Source organism: Limulus polyphemus, unplaced genomic scaffold (assembly GCF_000517525.1).
Source record: "Limulus polyphemus unplaced genomic scaffold, Limulus_polyphemus-2.1.2 Scaffold2002, whole genome shotgun sequence".
Lineage (NCBI taxonomy): Eukaryota > Metazoa > Arthropoda > Merostomata > Xiphosura > Limulidae > Limulus > Limulus polyphemus.
This window is the reverse complement of record NW_013667612.1, coordinates 179,444-200,095: the sequence shown is the minus strand read 5'-3', so window position 1 is coordinate 200,095 and position 20,652 is coordinate 179,444. Positions and strand designations below refer to the sequence as shown.

Genomic DNA, 20,652 nt, shown 5'->3' with positions numbered 1-20,652 from the left:
ACCATATCCAGTAATATAAGCCTGGCCTTTACAAAGTGACCTGTCTTGGCTTTGTTCTAGTGAACCAGTATTTTGTAAAATACAGTGACATTCTGGTTATAATGTATTACATATGCATATATATATTATTACTATTTACAAATACGTTTGTAAATTTCAATTATTTTTCATAAACATAGAACAGTAAATAAAGAAATTTAGAAAACAATGATTTTTTTCTACTTACAAACTTTGTACTCATTTGCCTACATGTGGAGGATGTAAAACAAAATTTTTTCAGGTTTTATATATGCGTTTTGAAATAACCAAATTCCTTCTACGATTCAAGACAAAGAAATAATCTTGGGAACCTCCCACCTTCTAGAGACTGAGAAAATCACCAGAGGGGCATTCTGAGCTTTCAATTGGTTATTCACAAGTCATAGACAGAAGTAGGTGTACATAAGCAAGCATTTCCAAAAATGGAAAGAGGTGGGTGGGGCCACTGTGTTTGATTCACTAAATATAGCAATATCTCAGCAAATAGATAAGATAGGAGGTTCTTATTTTATATTCTAGCTTGTCAATACTGGTAATTTGAGTTTCTAATTTGTAAGAAACTATAGACTTTGTATTTGGACATCACAAACATATAATTTGAACCAAAGCTGTATTCAACATACAATGTGACACATAAAAATTGATATTTAGGAATTTTGTTTTAATATTTATTTTTAAATTAAGAAATTGACTAATGTATAATGCTGAAATTTGAATTATAATGTACAGTGTGACACCAAACTTACTGGCATACATTCATAAAATAGTAGATCAATAACATTTTGAAAGTAAGTCTACCAATTTGATGACATGCCCTTTGACCCCTGACTATAGGAAGACCCGTAGCGAGAGCCAGATGATTAACTAAGAAATTCCACTAAGATTACTTTGTTAAAATATGCTTATCTACTCTGACATATATTTATGCATTTTAAAATACATATACTCAGGCCACCCAGCAAAACATAAAATCTATAAATACCTTTATTTTGCTCAAAATATACCAAAAAAATCTCTAAGTTTGAAAGTAAAATTGTATTTTTAACCAAATACATTGTTCCAAGATTTATTGTAGTCATGATATTGTCATAATTATCTAATACATATCTGTGAAAATATATTAATTTGGCAGAATTGTTCATCAACAATCAATGACAGTTTGTTCCATAGTGCAGAGGAGAACTCTGTCATAGTGAATGTATAAAACACTAAAATATAGTGGGGTAATCGGTACAGATTTGGGGGTGCATCACATCCTGTTCGCTGACTGGTACAGGCATATTCTGATCTATCAGGAAAAGGATTTATTAGGTGGAAATTTATCTTTCAGCGAGACAGTGATCCCAAGCATACAACAAACGTAGTGAAACAATATCTTGTTGATAAATAAGAAAATGGAACACACACACAACCATGGCTTGGAGTCCTGATATTAACATTTTTGAGGCTGTATAAACTTGTATACAATCTGAAAAGGTTGAAAGGCAATCAAAAGGCATGGCTGAATTGTTAGGTGTTATACAGGACACACTTGGAAGAATATTTCACAATCATACATTGATAAACAGTGTGACAGCATGAAAACAAGATGTAATACTCTGTGTAAAGCAAAGAGCTCACATACAAAATTCTAGTGTATTGTATAACTTACTCACTTTTCTTTCATGTTTTCTGCAGCAATGTTTTGTACCTTTAGTAAATTTGCCATGTAGTTGTTGTTACTCATTGTTTGTGACTCCTGTATTTGTGTTTCCATAATTATTTTTACTACTGTGTTTCAGCACAAATATAATAACAAAGATTGGACTAAATCACTGCTGCCTGCTCTACTGTTACATGTACTGATACACATACAGAGTCATCTCAAAAGTAAATAGACACCACGATGTTTATTCAATAGTCATTTAATTAAGAAAGGTATCCAACGGCTCCCATGGCCAAGTCAGTCACCTGATATGAACCTCATCGAGCATGTCTGGGCCATACTTGCTTGAGCAGTGAGAAGAATTTCCAGAAAACCAGCATCCCGTGGAGAACTACTTGATGTTTTGCGTGAAGCCTGAATCAAGATCCTACAGGAGAAAATTGCAGAACTCATCGATTCCATGCCAGAACGAGTCAAAGCACTGAAAAATGCTAGTGGCAAATCGACTAAGTACTGATGCATATTTGTAAACATTGTTGTTAAGTTGATAATGCGAGATAAATGACTATTGAAAAACTCATGGTGTCTATTTACTTTTGAGATATCTCTGTATATATATATATATATATATTTGGTTACAATAATTATATACAAGTTGATGTTTATATTATGATGAAAGCACTATCATTAGATATCATTGGATAATGTGCATACTTTAAGAGTCTATGAATCAATTTTGCATAATGTCTGGTTAATATATATATATATAATTTCTGTGAGTTGAGGTGTCACATTAAGGTTGTCATCATGAAATAATAAAGACGTGCATTTTTTAACATTTAACAATAGATTTTGTTGACTTTATAATGAAACAATGAAGAACATACAAATTTCAATTAGTAAACAGGAAAACGTTTAATAAATAAAACAGTAAAATCTTCACAATGTCCAGTCAAGGTGCACATTATTCAGCATGCCTACATGATAAGGCAGTAAATGTGCATTACTCTTTCATCACTTACATGTACATGCTTAAGCTCAAGATGTACATAAGCTCTTCTCTGTTCCTAACATCATGGAGTCGAATTTAGAGGTAAATGTGAGTGCAAGTACAAAAGAATGGTTTTAATCAGGTGGCCAACGACACCAAAGGTATTTCTGTAAAAGAAGTTGTTCTTATAAAAATTATAAGTACAAGAGATTGAACATTTTCTGTCAGTCCAAGTTTCATAATAGTTTGCCTTGATTAAACATTGATGTATTCCCAAGTGTCATATATATGTATGTGCGTGTGCGTGTATATATATATAGTAGGTTGCTTTGTTTTAACAAAGAGTAGCCTACCTTACTGAAGCACAACAATTTCTGTAGAAAAAAAATGACTAAATTGACAAAAAAAAACACACTAGATTTTACTTATTAGACGTTTTGTTAACTAATGTGGATTTTAATGTATAGATATTTACTTATTTTATAATTTGTTGTATCAATGTTACAATCATGCATTTCTACACTGTTTTATTGTAAAGTCAAGATACAACTTTTGTTAAATGTTCCAACATCTCTATTATTTCATGATAACCATAATTTGACACTTCAACTCACTGACCCACCACCTATTGACAGAAATTCTGCCAAATAAACTGGACAGTATACACAATTGCCATAGATTCTTTAAGTTAGAACTGGAGGATATGCAAGTTTTCCATTTACACATATTCAGTGTGACCTTTACACGTACATACCAGTTTTCTGACAAATCTTGGCTGTACTTAAATTCTTATGACTTTTGAGGTGTTCAAAAGTTGTGATAAATGTCAGGTGATTCATACAATATAATATTTTAAAATTAGAATACATTTGAAGTATCATTAAAACCTGAATGGTGTTTTATGCAATGAAAATAATGAACTGTAACTGTCTTCTTTTTAAGGTAATGCTTCAGTTGATTGAGAACCATTTGAATAGAATGGTTTGTGACGAGGTTATGGAAACAGCTTGGAGCACCATGTGGAATTTAACAGGTAAGCTGTCCAGTTTTGAATCTATTCAAAGTAAACTGCATAGACAAAAGTTTCATAGCAAATTAAATCATAATTCTCAGCACATTACTTTACACACACCACAACACAAATAACTAACAAGAGCATCGATGATTAGTGAGGAACTTTTACAGTAGGCAACATCTGACTTTAATAATTGCAATGTTTCAACTCATAGTATCTAGTCATCAGCATGTAGGAGTTATGTGCAAAAAGACCTTTGAATTGTTACCACAAAAAAAATAGTTATAATGTTGATAGATCTTAAATTAGCCTTATTTTAAGGTCTCATGCTGAATTGTGGGTTAAAATGAATGTTTATTTGAAACTATTCATTCATATGAAATAGTAAAACAACCCTATATGTCTTAGCCAGTGGTATCAGTTGCAGTTTGTTATGCACACATCTCTGAAAATAACAAATGAACAGACTATGAGAAACACAGAAAGTGCAAGAAAGTAAAGATAAAGGAAAACACAGGCATCAATTTTTTATTCTACAAACAAATCTACTTTTTTACTAGTAAAAATTACTTGTAATTTTAAATAAAAATCTTTAAACATGAAGCTTATTAAGTGTAAAATTTATTTTTTTTAAATTAAAACCTAAACTGAGCTAATAAATATGAATCACACTTAGTTTGCATAATTTTTATTTCATTTGACATTCTTGATGCTTTTAATTTCGTGTTTTAGATGAGGGATAATCATCTTTATTTAGTTTTAGTTTTAAATTACATCAAAGCATATTTGTTATAATTCTGGTTATAATCACTAATACCTTATGAGCTCATTTTGGGCAAAGTTATTGGCTCTATAGGTTTTATGTATAATATAATGCTATATCGCATAATTTTCTGAAAAAAAAAGGTGTTTTTTTTTGGGGGGGGTTTACTCATACATAAGCTTTTTCCTAAAATCTCAGATTGTGATTAATGAAATTTAATGATTATGTTTTGCAGAAAACCATTATCCTAAATAAGCAACTGTTTTTTTAGGAAGGTAAAATTTAATTATGGTTTTTATTCGTTGGCATATGTGATATTAAATCCAATATAAAAAAATTGAAAGAGATTGATAATTAATTTTGTTTTACAAATCAGGGTTCTAAGATGATGACTCACCCTCACACAGTGTAGCTATTATACTCATCTTTCCATGTATTCTCCCAAAGAGATTTGTTTGCCAGTAGCCTTGCGAAAGCTCCTTCCTAATTTCATGTGAATTTGACTGCATGATGATGTCACCATGCAGAAGAAGCTTTCCACCAGTAGGAGTGCAACATACCTCCATGCACAATAATCCCATTTACTCTTTCATGACCTTGAATTCTCATTCTTTTCCTCAGTGATTTTGTGTACTGATGTGTTCAAATTTGCTGAGATTTGCAATATTGCTTCAACTTGAGTTCACTTGTACTCAGTATGAATTCACAATTCAATGTGAATTCTCCTACTTCTAGTGTGAGTGAAGAATATCCTCCCACAGAAAATACTACAACAGTAGCCACCTGAAGTTCTTTAACTGTGGAAGACATGATGACCATAGTACAATGTGAGTTGGGGTCCATTATATAGCCTGGACCCTCTGCTTCCATACCCTCTACTAACTTCCCTTCCTTAACTTTGAACCTGACAATGAAGAGAAGGAATTTTAAAGCTATTTTCCACCTCTAAGTTTTGCCTTGGGAATAAATGCCCATTGAAGAAAATTCTTAGGCATGCACTAACTTTCAGGAACTTATTTCACAGGTTTCTACTGCTCTTCCACTTAACCTAGTATTTTATTATTCTTCCTATTCGCTCCTACACAACTCTATTCCTCGTGACATTTTTTTTTGTATTTCCCCCCTCTTCTGATATTGTAGTACATGCTGATTCCTTTCTCTCTTATGCCTCACTTCCCTCATCTAACTGACATTTCTCACTACCCTTCTTCAATACCTTTCCACTGTTCACTTTATGACTGAAGTTCTTCATTGATCTCCAGAAAACTTTTCTGGGAAATCTCTATCCATCTCTATTCCACCTCCTCTGCCCTTTTTCTTTTCACTTGGGTCATCTGTTGAGTTGGGATACCCTCTTCTCCCAAGTAGAACTCCAATTCACCTTTCTCTGCGACCTTTGCCTTGCCCCATTTCTCTTCCATCGAAGTGTTTTGGTGGAGTTCTTGATTCCTTGGAATCAAAGGCTAAAGCAGCCCACCACCAATCCTCCATAATCTCTTTGGTTTCCTGTTTGTCCCAACCCCACTCTGTCACATCTGTTCCTTGCTCTGGACCTTCTACCATTCATCTTTTCATTCTGGTCTCCAGGCCTCCCACCTCTACCCATCCTACTTCCATTTAATGTCAAACTCACCAACATAGTCGTGGTGACCTAACTGTAGGTTTGGAACCCATGAGGGCTGGTTCATCACACTCTGCAGTTCTATGAGAACATTCATTGGCTTACAGATGGGTTCTTCAGGCTCTCACCCACAGGAAGTTTCTAGACTTCTCTTCCCCCATCTCTTCAGTTACAGCATGCTCCTTGTGCTCTCCTCAGATCCTGTTTATTTTCAACATCTCAAGGGAATGGCAGTGGAGTTATTGGAGAAACATGCCATAGAGAGGGTACATTACTTCTTTTCTGGTTTTTGCTCCCATTTATTCATATTTCCCAAGAAAACCAGGGACTGGTGTCCAGTCATAGACCTCTTCACCCTCAATCATTCTTTGGTCATCTGCACTTTTGGATGAAGAATTTTTTTCTCTCTTTGTTGGTCATTTTCCACAAGCCTGCAGATGACCAAGGTCAATGTTTCAGATGCCTTTCTACACATTCTGATTGCCCCGTTCTCCAGAAGTTTTCTCTGTTTTATTCACTGGGATCCCATATTCCAGTTCCTTGCTCTTCTGTTTGGCATAGCATCAGCCCCAGATGTTTTCAACCATATTATGAGGCCTTCACTCAACATCTTCACAATCAGGGTCTGCAGTTCCATTTTTGTTCATTTCCAGGTGGAGTCCTTCTTCATGAGGCTGCTCGACTGGGGTAGCTTGTTAAGATATCCAAATCCTTCCTCATGCTTACTCAGTATCTTATTCACCTTGAAATTCTTTTCAACTCTTGTCTCAACCATGCTCAACCCTGTTCCATTCATCTGTAGGATCTTGAGCATCTGGTCACCAACATTTTTGCTTCTTCTACACATTCTGTACAAGAGTTTTTCTCTTTTGGGAACCATGGCATCTCTGGAAACACCCATGTCTCTTGGTCATGCATATATGCATTTCCTTTAGTGGACATTGCACAACCAATGGAACCTTTCCAGGGATCTTTTGCCCTTACTCATCCACCTCCCTCCTCCACTACTCGAGGAACTAACTTGGTGGCTTGACCACATCAGCACTACCTCTGGTGTTCCATACTTCCCAGAGTGGACCACCACATTTTCACCAATGCTTCCCTCTCAGGTTGGAGAGTGTCTGTGAATCACAATTTGACTTCAGGCACTTGGTCCTTGGAACATCATTCTTTACACATCAGCACTTTTATTTCTTGCTGTCCATCAGACGTGCATTTCATTTCCTACCACTTCTTATAGATAATAATAGTAATAATCCATTCAGACAATTCATTGGTTGTGTCATACATCAAGCACCAAGGGTGTTCTCACTTCAGGACCCTTTGCTTTAAGAATTCTTTTGCTTTGGACCTTCTTTTTTGTACCCATTCCAATTGGCTATGTTTGATAGCTTGTCACTTTCTGAGAGCACTGAGCCGTGTTTCAACTGACTTTTTTGACAGGACTGCATATTGCCCACAGAATGGGCTCTACATTCTCAAGCATTCTGTAGGATCTGCTCCAAACTTGGAACTCCCCAGATCTATGCCTTTGCCATTCCATTTAATGCCAAGCTCCCTCTTTTCTTATCATCCTTTCCTTGCAGGGTCCTGTAAGTGGCTCCTCACTGGCTATCCCAATCTCAGTTTCTTCTTCTCCTTCAACTTTTAACCAACTCACCTCTTCATCTTCCCAACATCCTATCTCTTCCTCTCCAACCCACACATCACTGTTTCATCACGGAGTGACATCCCTCCATCTTCACATATAGGATTTGTCTAGTCCATTGCTTATGAAGCCAAGCTATCTCATCATGTAGCCTCATACTGTCTCACTCTTGTCACCCTTCTGCTTTATCCTAATACTAATGTAAGTAGCAGCTTATTGCCATTGTTCTATACATCACCACTTCCCTTCTCACTGACCCACTTTGTAACATCTTGCAACCTCCTTTAACTGGCTGTTCAAATGTGGCTTGTCCGTCTCCTCCATCACTGGTTATTGGGTAATGTTATCTACCACCTTTCACTTCTCCCAGTAATGCAAGTTATTTTCCTCTCCTTACCACCCGCTTTCATTCCTCCCTTCCTTGTCCACAGGACCCCCTCCTAGTCTCCATGCTTGACTTGGATGTCAGTGTGGTCCTACAAGTGGTTACCTAAGTCCCTTTCAAACAGCTGGCATCTTGTTTCACATATCACCTTTTTCTCAAGACTTTTTTTTTTATTCTCATTCTCATCTGTGGTTGCCATTATTCAGAAGTCTATGCCATTGATTCCTCTCATACTCCCTTCCATCACATCTATCTTCTCCTCTATCCAGACTATTCCTTTCTTCCTTGATGGGGATCCAGGCTCTTTCTCCAAGAATCCCCAACTTATGTGCAAGAAGTCAGATAGCCATATACCAATTTTGTCCATCCCTGCAACACAGGTCCGGCTTCTTTGCCTTTTCCCTTTACAATATGGGAAAGAGTATACCCTGGATGAGATGAGATGTGGTTTCCCATAGGTGTGCTCCTATGGAGACCCTGCAATAGGGGGTCACACCCAATGGGCTTCCTTCCGACAATTTCTGAAGGGAGCTCATCTAGGTACATTTTGCACCAGTCCCTCCACCATCTCAATGTGGGATTCTAGCTAAACTGTTTGCTAAGGTGAGTTATCATCTTGGAAATTAACATTTTCCTTACATGAAAATTTATTTCTGATAGAAACCTCCACAAACCTTCTCATCCATTTTCCCCACTTGTGATGTAAATTGCTTAATTGTCTTGTCAAGGAATGAGGATTCAAGAGTGAGAAAGAGTAAGGGGAGTTATTGCACATGGAAGTGTGTTGCACTTCTATTGATGGAGGGCTTCTACAGCATGATTATGTAATCATGCAGTGGTGCAAATTCACTTGAAATCATGTTAAATTAGGTGGGAGTTTTGACAAGGCTTTTGGTAGAATACGTGAACATCTGAGGAAGAAAGCTAAACTGTATGTGGAGGTGAGTTTCTATTGGCAATACATTTTCAGGTAAGGAAAATGTTAACTTTAAGGTCAGGTTTAGCAGCTTTGAACTCCAAAATACTCAGAATTTTGGACTTCTATGTCTTCATTGTAAAACAAAGTAAAACATTTTGTAAAGAAATGAGTATCATTTGGTGTAAAAGAGTGTTTGGTGATTTTCCTTAAGAATCTAGAAATCAAAGTTTAGGGAGCTGCTGCATTCATAGCAAAGTTGAAGTTATTTTTTGTTGTTTGTGTATAATTAAGAATCTTTTGTAATACATTCCTTGGTATATTTCTTTTTTGCATGTAAGTAACATTAAAGACTTAGTATAAAAAATGTTTTTAACATAAAGTGTTATATTGTTTCTTCTTACTACACATTACTTTAATGCTAAAAATATATCTTGATGCACAGTATTATCAAAATTGTTAAAAGTTTGTAGTTTTTACTTAAAATGTATGTTTTAAATGACATTTTTATTTATTTTTAAAATGTGAAATTGACTTGATGATTTGATGTGCTTTTGTAATTTTCAGATGAGACACCTGCTAACTGTAAACGGTTTTTGGATGGTAGAGGAATGAAGCTGGTTTTAAAATGTTTAAAGGTAATTTTAACATTTGTAAAAAGTTATTTTTGTTTCATTGTGACTTATACTTGTATTTAAAGTTTTGTATTATTTTGAGAAGAAAACAGTGTGGACTTTTTAGTTAAGATTACACCATTGTTTGAATTATGCCAAGTACATTTTTGAGTTCTTCATTAGACATAGTATATTAAGTGTATACTAGATGCAAAACAATAAAAGATATTTAATGAAATATTACAAAATATTTCATCATCTAAGTAATTGATTTAAAAAATTTTCAGTTGAATGTTAGTATATGAAGGTATAAAACATTTTGCTTCAGCAATGTAAGTCAAAACTTAGTGAGATGAACAATAACAGAAAGAAAATAAGAACAAGTACCACAAACTTAAAAAAATTAGAGAAATTATAGACAAGGAAATTTCACCAAAAAAGATATATGGAAGTGAATTACAATGGAATACAGTGAATTGTATTTTCAAATACAAAGCTAATGAAACCATAAATTATACTGACAATTATACATATTGTTTCATCAGCCAAGAGTCATTAATTACATACATGCAGTTGAATCTTTAATAAACTTTAGAGAATCCAAGAAAGTAAAAAGTTTCTTGTTAAAAAGCTCTGAATAATTATGCAGATGTTGTTTTGAGGTAAAAAAATATGCTTAATTAGTTTACCAAGTTAATCAAACATTGGGGATCACACTATTTATGCAAAACATTTAATGTTATGTATTATTGGTAACTATTAGAATGTTTTTAGGACTTAATTCAGCATCTTATGGCATGAATACTTTGCTATATTTTGAAAATTATGCCCACTGTATTTAGGATTTTAAAATTTTATACAATACAAAGTATATTAAGTAAGTTTGGGAAATTCATGATATTCATGTTTATCTTTTTTTTAATTATTTGAATAAGTTTTCTCATTTACCATCTCAAAATAATTTTTTTATGAATAATGACGTGAGAAGCAAGGAAATACAATAATATGGATGTCAACAGTTTTGGTGTACCTATGTACGGTTTGTGTGTTTGCCTATAATTTTTGTGCCTTACCATCATTTTCAAAGTGTATAAGAGGTATAAACTTTTAGCATCTTTTTTTTTTGGATTGTTTTGATAATTGATTATGGTGAAGTTTAAACCTTAATACTCATTAAAGTCAATCTATGTAAGCAACTAAATGTAATATACAAACATATTTGATGTAATAATAATAATTCTGAATAATAGAAAGCACTGTATTTGAAACACAATAATTAGTTGTATTCTATCAGTTTTTCTTACACAGTTGTATTTACGTCAGTAAACATATTATAAAGATTCTTGGTAGATTATTCACCAACATACACATGTGGTAGTAATTAAGAGTGCCATTTAACCAGCTCTAATTTATGAAGCATTCATTTTACAAAACTAGAAAACAGTAGAGTGTATAAAATGTTACTGGTATTATTGATAATCCCAAGGAAATTGTTATTTTTATGCAGAAAATTTTGAATATCTAGGTGTAAACTAAACCTTCACATGTAACATTCCATAGCTGGTTGTGTTATTGTTTTGTATCTTGTCAACCAGTTAATTTTTATGCTGGCTTAGGTTTGTCTAGTGGTTATTGTGTGTGTGGACCATGAGTCCTCAGTTTCATGGTTTGCAACCTATTGCTAAAACAACATGCTCTGTACTTTGGAGCTGTGAGAGTGGCAATCAAATGAGAATTGATGAGCTGTTAAGTAGCTGCCTTATCTCTAATTTATCAATCCAGAGTAAGGGATGGCTATATGTAGATAGTTGTTGTGCAGCTTTGCATAAAATTCTAAAGCAAATTATTATTTCTGCTTTATAAAGTAGATTAAAGAATGACAAAAATACTCTAGAGTTTTAAATATTCTGTTGAAACTTATCATACATAAAGTATAAAAAAGGTTTCAAAATTTTCATGTTATTTTTCACTTTATTTTCATTCACTCGGCAACTATGTTTTTTGTAAACATTAATGTTCTTCAATACAACTTACTGTATGTTTCACGTTAATCTCAACAAACATATATTGTGGATTAACCAGAATAACCAGTATGTATGAGTACTAAACAAACACTGTGTTGATGTGATGCACTGGTTGTAGGTTTATAGTTCAGTTTGTGGTATGTAATACCATGTGTAATCTAGTATTCTAGGTTTAATATGTTAAGAGTGATATTAACTTTTGTATAATTGATTTTATTTGAAGCTAAACTAAACTTAAGCACTATTATTCATATTATAATACAAGGTGTTCTGTAAGGTACTACTTAAATTTCTTTTTCTGATATTTGTACTTTATTAGACAGTGAGCTTGTTTTGCAATCTTTGTTACGAAAGCACATTTCTTCAGGAATTTTACAGCCTGTAATATTTTAAACTGTTTTACATAAACATTTCTTGTGATGCATAAAATACAACATTGGGTTTCACGTAATTTCTACTTTGTATATTGTAATGATTTCTGTATTAAAATGCACATTTTTGTAACACTAGTATTTCAAATGAAATGTTTTTATGACAAAAACTAATAAGAGAGAGAGATATTTAATAATGAAATAAGTTCTGTATGATTTTGTGAATTTAGTATAAAATTATCCATTTGGAATTGTACTGTTATTTACATTTAATCATGTGTGTAGAGGTGGAGGTCAAAGTGTGCATGTCACATCACAGTTACATTCAAAATTTAATTAAACATCTTTATCATCGATTTATGTCAATAACCTTGACATCAAAATGTAGGTATTTTAATATAAGTTTTAATTTCTTAGTTTCAAAAGGAAATATTTAAATAAGTTCTCAGTCTTCACTTCTGTGTATCATGCGAGTTTTTTTTTGCTCAGTTAAACATTCTTCCCATCCTTATTTCAGATTCTTATAGTATAGATATTGCTGAGACATAATCTAATTTTATAGCCTCCAATTGATTATCTTGAATTACAGAGACAAACCAGAAGGTCAAACTCGCATGCCACATCATCCTACATATACTGCCTTTAAAAAAATATCAGTAATTCTCTCTCTCTCTCTCTCATGTTTGCTGTTATTTTATTCATAATCAATAGAAAGAGATTTTAACTTACTACATATAATTCTAGCTTGTTTTGATGACAGCATTTGAATTATTTGGCCTACAGATTTAAAATCGCTATTGCTGAGTATACCTTAAACATTGTAAGGGAATTATTTAATGCATTTATAGCTTAGTTATAAAGCCAGTTAAGTTATAATAGTTATAGGACATTGTATTCTTTGTGCTTATTATTTTGTGTTCTTAATTGTATATTTGGAGTAAGTAAAAATTCAGTAAAGTAAAACGATAAACCTACCAAAGATTAGTTAATTTTTCTCAAGACTTCAAGTGCAATAAAAAGTACAAGACATACATGTAAGTACTAAATTTCTTGTTGTTTTTTTATTTTTTAGTATAAAAGCAACTAAAATTTATAAATTAAAAACTTATTAGGTTAGATAAGAAAACATAAACTAAAAGAAAATTAAATGAAATTTATCAGTGATGTATGCATGCAAGCTGTATTTGCATTATGTAATTCAATATTTTATTTACTGTAATTTGAGCTATTTACTAGGTGGGCAATTTCTCTTTATACATGTTTAGTAGTTAGACATGGTTCAAAGAGCAATAAAATTAAAACAGATGTTAAGTGTTACAAGATTGAGGCTTTTTATGATAAATAACTAATTTTCTGTTACAATCTGCAGTCATTCTATAAAAGGTAATTTAGATTTATTTTGTATTTTTTGTGGTGGTTACTAGGTTGGTAAAATCAACCAATTCTATATAGTATTAGGGTAGAAAAAATAACAGATAAAATATAGTTTTCCTAAAAAAGCTTGTTATACATTTAGGAGGTTTAGAGGTTATGCAAATGAAATATGAAAAAATTTAAGAATAAGAAAAGCATATTTTTATTCTTAACATGAAAACACCTTGCACCTATACTAGTTACGTCTCGGTCAGATTGACTAAAGTAAATTCAGAGACAAATCTTTATTGAAAATTCTTTATTAAAAAAGTTGTTTTTTTGTGTATAACATGTGTAGTGTTTACTGAAAACTTAATAAATTTTGTGAAGATAAATTAAGTGCATTTGGAAAAATAGAATTTATAATAAACATTAATTATTCAATATGAACTTGGTCCAATAGACTGTCAATATGCACATAGGGTTAATTCTAGAAGCATTGTAAACTTTGTCAATAAACATCCTGAAGTACCTTATTGAGATCCAGATTAGGAATGCACGGGTACCTGGTGACATATTTGGCCCAAGCCAGTTATTGGGCTACCCGGTAATACTTGGCTCCAGCTGAGTGTCAGTCAAAAACAGCCAAATCCAGGTAATTGAAAATAGCATCTAAGTCCTAATCTTTGTGGCAACTTACACAGTACTGAAAGTTACAGTCAATAATTGGTTTGGTTAAAAAATTGTGATCCGAGCAACAAAGATTGACCGACCACTGAAAGTTGGGGATTCAGAGAACAACAGAGGTTAATAACAGGCATATGGCTTGAGAAGTGGATTTCTGTGGAAGGTGGAGTTTTGAGAACAATAGGGGTTAGGGTTTGAGAAGTTGGAGCTAGGCATTAATTGGAATAATGATTCTAAAACATGTCAATATAACTGTTTCTGTGTTTACTTTCACTGGCCTCACTTTTGGAAGTCAAATGAAACTCGATTTCCCACAATGGCCAGGATGGCAAGGCATTATCTCACTGCACCTCTGACCAGTGTAGACAGCGAATGGGCTTTTAGCACCGCTGGCAACATTATGACACACAAAAGGTCAAGGCTTTTACCCGAAAACACCAAAATTCTGTTGTTCATCAAGTACAATTTAAACAAATTCCACAAATACAGGCATTCTGCAAACTGGTGTGCACATTTTTGTTAGTTAATTTTGAAAGCTGAAAGTAAAACTGGAATGTTCTATTGGTGATTATCCGGTTGAATGTAATAACCGTCAGTTTTGTTTTTGTTTCTCATTTTTGTGTATGTTTTTTTTTTTGGTTGGGGGGGGGGAGGAACCCAGTCCCGGTTGACACCCTAGTCCATCCCTAGTCCAAATTGTTCACTTTATATATCTATAGACAGTTTTAAATAGATTTAAATAGAAACATCCTAACAGTGATTTTAAAGTTGAATTAAAAATAAATGTATATATTTTTATACCATCCTGAAAATATGCATTATGAAGGTCATTGTTCACAGATTTTTTTTTTTGTCTTCTGCTCTCTGGTGGCTCCACAGTAAGTCTAAGTTCTTATAACACAAAATATCAAGTTTTGATACCTGCAGTGGGCATAGCACAGATCATCCATTGTATAGTTTTGTTTTTAATGACAAGCAAAGAATTCTTTCTTCTTTAAATTATTTTTAAAATTCATCTGTGTTATTTAATATAAAACCTAATGCAGTATTGCAAAATAATGTAAATATGACTTCATATTGGATACATGATCTGTACATGTAAAGTTTTTTATTTTATTTTAATGTATTACTAAGTATTATTTTATGAGGTCGAATAAATTAACATATGGTACTTAACCTACTTTGGCTATTTTTTCAGACATTCCCATTCAAGGCAAGTCTGCTTGGTAACATGATGGGATTACTGGTAAGCTCGTAAATATTTTTAGTACATTATTTTTCTTTGATTGCTATAAGTTTTTAATTTTATTTTGTGGTTTCTAGGTTTCATTTTACATACATTTATCTCATATTTTCCCATAAAACTCCTATTTTAAAAATCTAAATTTAAAGAAACCAGTATGTACATATACTGCTGGGTAAAATATTTTATTCACACATTAAAATATATACAAGAGCTGAGTTTTCATTATATTGCCTTGTAATATTTGTGTAATATTATAATTCTTTTTTCAAAAATGTTTTTGCATATATCTGTGTGTTTCTATATGTACGGTAAAAATATATCTAAACAAAAACATTTTCCATGCATAAAAACAGCTGAGTTATAATAAATGGGGCAGCCATATAAAGGTATGATAGCTAAAAAGAGCCAAGTAATATATAAACATGTAAAAGAGGTTACGTTAGACAAGAAAAAAACTTGGCCTTCCTTTATATTCTTGTTGCTTGTTCCAGTTGCAATAGAAAGGGGACCAAGTCAATGTTCCCTCTAATTTTTTCAATCCCTGTGCAGAATGAATTTTTTCATGTGCACCAGTATCAAGGCAATGTGTAGATGTGCACAACCAGTATTTTTTTAGGAGAGTATTTTTAGACCATCGACTCTTTTGGATCATTAAGCCGCTTTGAAGTGCTACCAGTTGGTTCTTTGGACTTTAGGCCTATTGACTGCCAGTGTCATTAGGGCTATCAACATGTTGAGACTCCTCACCATTACTGTGGATGTGTGTGACTGGAATAATGAAGTGTGCAGTACTTGATTGGTTGATTTGTAGTAGTTGGTAAAACATCATTTAAATTAATTTGTTGACATGTTCAAACCTTTTATTCTCAGATTCTTCAGTTGCATAAAAGATTACTTAAATTTTTTCAAAAATATTCACTTAAAGTTCACCAAAATTCTCACATAGTTTATTTTGGCATGATATCACTATATACAAATATTGAACATATCTTAGGAGTTATTGCAGTGAAGTATTATTTAGCAAATTTTACAGAACTTTTACATTTTAGAATTTCCAGAAGATTTTTTTTACTGATTCTGTTGTGCTAATTTTCGATAATAACTTATCAACAAATATCTGATTAGTTTTGGTCACTTTTTATTTCATAAAGAGCATTTCTGTTTTATAATAAGTAAGTGTTTGCTGAAAAAAAAATCCTGTTTTTTTTTCCTTTAACCAAATTTTATTCATAAAGCCACTGCATACTACTTCATACACCTGCTGTTAGTTTAGTAAACTTAACCTAGTATTTATATTAAAGAATGCATGATAATAAAACCAAATAGAAAAAGTGCTCTTTTCTATAATATGAGTATCTTTTAATTTAACAAATACAAACATATCTATCAGCTCTGTCTGGCTCAAATTTACCAATGTTTAAAAATAAGAAATAGCATAGGATAGCATGCATCTTGCACTTTGTTGAACTTGGTTGTGCTTGTTTTAAGCTTTTGTTTAGCAGTTTATTTTCTTAAGTTTCTGAAAATGATGCCTAATTTAAATGAATAGGTGTTTGTTTTTTATTGTTTTATGTGATATGTTGATGCTTTGCATGTCACCAGTAGCTAACAAAATGTGTATTTTAAATGTTATTTTTTATAAAGCATATTTACTATAAAAGTTTTTTTATGTATACTTTTATAGGGAAATGTGGCAGAAGTCAAGTCATTACGACCAAGGCTTATGACAGAAGAATACATTCAAGTGTTCTGGTAGGTCGGCAACTGGCATCTTTATCAGAAAAAACTTACAGAAATTTAGCTTTTAGTTTGTAATAAGTGAAGCATCAGAAGAATAAAGAAAACATTTTTTAACTTATAGTTAAATTGTTTTAATTCACCATACAAAGTACCAGAAACTTTAAAGATGAATGTCATACATGCTTTTAATTGCAGTAGATTCTGCTGCTCATTGAGATGTCATTGACTATCTGCAGTTCTGAAAGTTTTTGGAAGTCAGTAAAATTATGGCCTCCTTTTGATGGTTACATAGTTGGCTGTCTTAAACACCTCTTCCATTTTATAAAAGTGTCAAAGTCCATTTGTTCAAGCTTTTTTCTATATATATCCTGGTTAATTTATCTCTGTTGCATCTGCTGCGCAGTGTGCAGTAAGTGCACTCATCATACGGACTTTATATGCTGTTTTACTGAGTCATTTTAACATTCTTGATAACAATAACATACTGTGTTATTTTGTTAGAGCAGTATTATTGACATGCAGCACCAAGTAATCTTGACTGTATACCTTGCTCATCTCTCATTGTGCTGTATTTTAAACTTTGCAATTCATTTATGAACAATTTTCACACAATGGAAACTACTATCTCTTTTCTGGTAGCTGTCTCCTAGAAATTGAAGGACCTATAACAGTATCTGAAACTGTGGCTGACAATAGTGTTGGTTGATCATGTTAATGAGTCTTTTTTTGAAGCATAGCATGGCTGTAGTTGGTTCAAGTAGACTGAAGAAATATATAAATAAGTAAATATATTTTCAAATTAAATAAATAAAAAGAGGTTATGTTAAATACAATGTAAAAAAAAGACCTGACCTAAGTTATCAGAAATATTTCTTTCTTGCAAGTGGATGACCAAATGTAGTCTTGACAATGGAGTTGTTTTCTCTTTTCTGGAGCCCCCTAGTGGCTCAGCAGTAAATCTGAGGGTTCACATTGCTAAGAACCAGGTTTCGATAATCTTGGTGGGCACAGCAATGATAGCTCCTTGTGAAGTTTTGTGCTTAACAACAAACAAATAAGTGTTCTTTTCTGGAAGACAAATCTCTATCTTCATGACAAATCATGATAAATCATAAAAGGTTGCATCACTGAAACTGGCCTTTAATGTATGTAATTAGTCAGCCTGTTTGTATGTTTTATAGAAGGTGTCGACTGTTTTAGTTGGCAAAATAAGCATTCGAATATTTACATTCAATTGTTTTAAGTGTATGTTTAAGAAATTATATTCTCTTAAGTTAGTTCAGTCACTCATAAGGTTTATACTGCATGAGAGTAATATCCAATTTTTCTATGTTTCTGTTGAAGAAAAAAATTTTGTCAACTTTTACACAGACTATGAATGTTGAAGTGTATTTTTAAATATTTTTACTTTCGGGACTTTTGTTCTTTAACTATCTTTTGATGTTCAACTGAGATACATTTAGAAATACTTTCTTAATTGAATTATTCATATAATAATGCAGCTCTAAAATAGGCACCTGCGGGTGCATGTACCAAAAAATGCACCTGCACGTGCATGTACGAAAATAGACACCTGTGCGTGCATATAATAATGCAGTTCTAAAATTGTACTTTTAAGGTTTGATATGTATGAGATTTCAAGTAAAATGTTTCTGAGTTTATCAACTGTTTTGAAGATATTACATTGTGTTAATAAATTCATTCACTTTTTTAGGTCCAATCAGCATTATTAAATGTATGTTTAATATCTTTTTTTTTCCCCCATATTCTATGTATTATATTATGTTTCTCCAAAGACTTAGTGACCATTTTATAGGTCCATTCTCAAAGTCTGGATTAAACCCTTGGTTATTTCATTCTTTATTTTATAGATTAAAAGTATGTTCTGTTTTTTGTTTTTTTTAGTAATCTACTAGACAGTACCAGTGATGGTATTGAAGTTAGTTACAATGCAGCAGGAATACTTTCTCATATTGCTTCAGATGGTGTAGAAGCTTGGAGAGAGTCTTCTATTACCACACTTAAACGAGAGGATGTTTTGAGAAGAATGGTTCAAGCCATTGAGAGATGGCATTTGGATAGTTCACGAAAAATTCATTATAGGTAAGTCAGGGATTGTTTCTCTTGCTAATTAAATAATGCATGCTTTGTTCACTTGCTGAAACCAAGCTTTTCGTAGGATTAGATTTAGTCAGAAGCCTAAAAATTTTCAAGAAAGTTTAATTCTTTTCTCTAATTTTAATAAATTCTGTGATCATGAGTTTTCTGAAAGAAGCAAATCTGATATCTTGCATCTTTCAAAATATTCATTCTGTGTCTGTTGATTATTTAATGTTGAAAAACTTTAAAACCAGTAGCCTTGTTTATCATTTTCATTTATTATTTTAGTATTCTCAAAGTCTTATTGAATTTTAAAAAATATTGTGAAAAAAAAATGATGTTCAGACTCCAAATTAGGCTTAACACTTACTGTATAATTTTCTGTAACAAAAACATTCAAACATACAAGAGAAGTTAGAAGGAACAGTTAAGACAACCTTGGTCCACATAGCTTTTACAATTGTGCCTACTTGCTTAGTGTGGGCCAAGATTTCTTCTGAGTTGTTCTGTTTGTTTGATTCCAGTGGATGAAAAGTAAGAGTTACAGTTTGAATGTCGTAACATGCCTTACAATAATAATGATATTAATACTACTACTAATAAAAATTGAAGTAATAGTACAAGGCTGCCTTAATTGTTTCTTCTAAATTAGTTTGTGTCTGTTTCATCTCCACTTTTATGGCTTGGCTCTTTTTATAACTTAGCATTTTTTCACGTTGACAAAGTTTTTCTTATAGTTATCACTTTTCTCATATGTACATAGTACCTACAGTGCGACCTTAACTGTCTGTTCAATGTCACTGGTTTTAGCTATTGTCTGTCAAACGGTAGAGTAGCCAATGATAGAGTATATTTTGTGTGCAACTACTACTGCCTACTTTTTGGGGAGAGGCTGATTTTCATCTTTCTCTCCCAACAAAGCCATGCCATATGTACATAGTACCTACAGTGCGACCTTAACTGTCTGTTCAATGTCACTGGTTTTAGCTATTATCTGTCAAACGGTAGAGTAGCCAATGATAGAGTATATTTTGTGTGCAACTACTACTGCCTACTTTTTGGGGAGAGGCTGATTTTCATCTTTCTCTCCCAACAAAGCCATGCCATGCAGGTGGTGAGGTCTATGTTTAGAAAAACATGCTTAGTTTGCAACTTAAAGTGTAATGTACAGAGCATTACAGGTTGGATCCTACCCTAGGATATACTTTTTTCTTGTCAACTGTAGTGAGGAAATGTTCTTTTTTAAGACACGAATAAGTAGTTTAATATAAATGACATACACTTCACAGCAGGTTATTTTGTTGCTGAAAAACAAGTGAAATGTCATGAGAGTTTGGATATCATCTAATGTAGATACATTTATAATGGAAAACATGGTACATTTTTTGCCAAACTCAGGGGATTTATTTTTCTTACATGTGATAGATAGTCTTCTTTTTTTTTCATGTTTGATCTAAAATTGTTTCAAACTGTATAGTAAAAGTTGAATGATGA

General features: G+C 32.6%; 1 protein-coding gene across 1 annotated transcript in view; it reads left to right on the top strand.

The window, feature by feature from the left end:
- The window catches only part of LOC106465623 (protein zer-1 homolog), a 45,408-nt gene that overhangs the window by 20,529 nt on the left and 4,227 nt on the right, over nt 1–20,652 (top strand). The window contains exons 10-14 of the mRNA XM_013925858.2: nt 3,618–3,708; nt 9,591–9,661; nt 15,271–15,318; nt 17,003–17,070; nt 18,964–19,161. Coding sequence (XP_013781312.1) covers nt 3,618–3,708; nt 9,591–9,661; nt 15,271–15,318; nt 17,003–17,070; nt 18,964–19,161 — 476 coding nt within the window. The remainder of the gene's footprint in view (nt 1–3,617; nt 3,709–9,590; nt 9,662–15,270; nt 15,319–17,002; nt 17,071–18,963; nt 19,162–20,652) is intronic.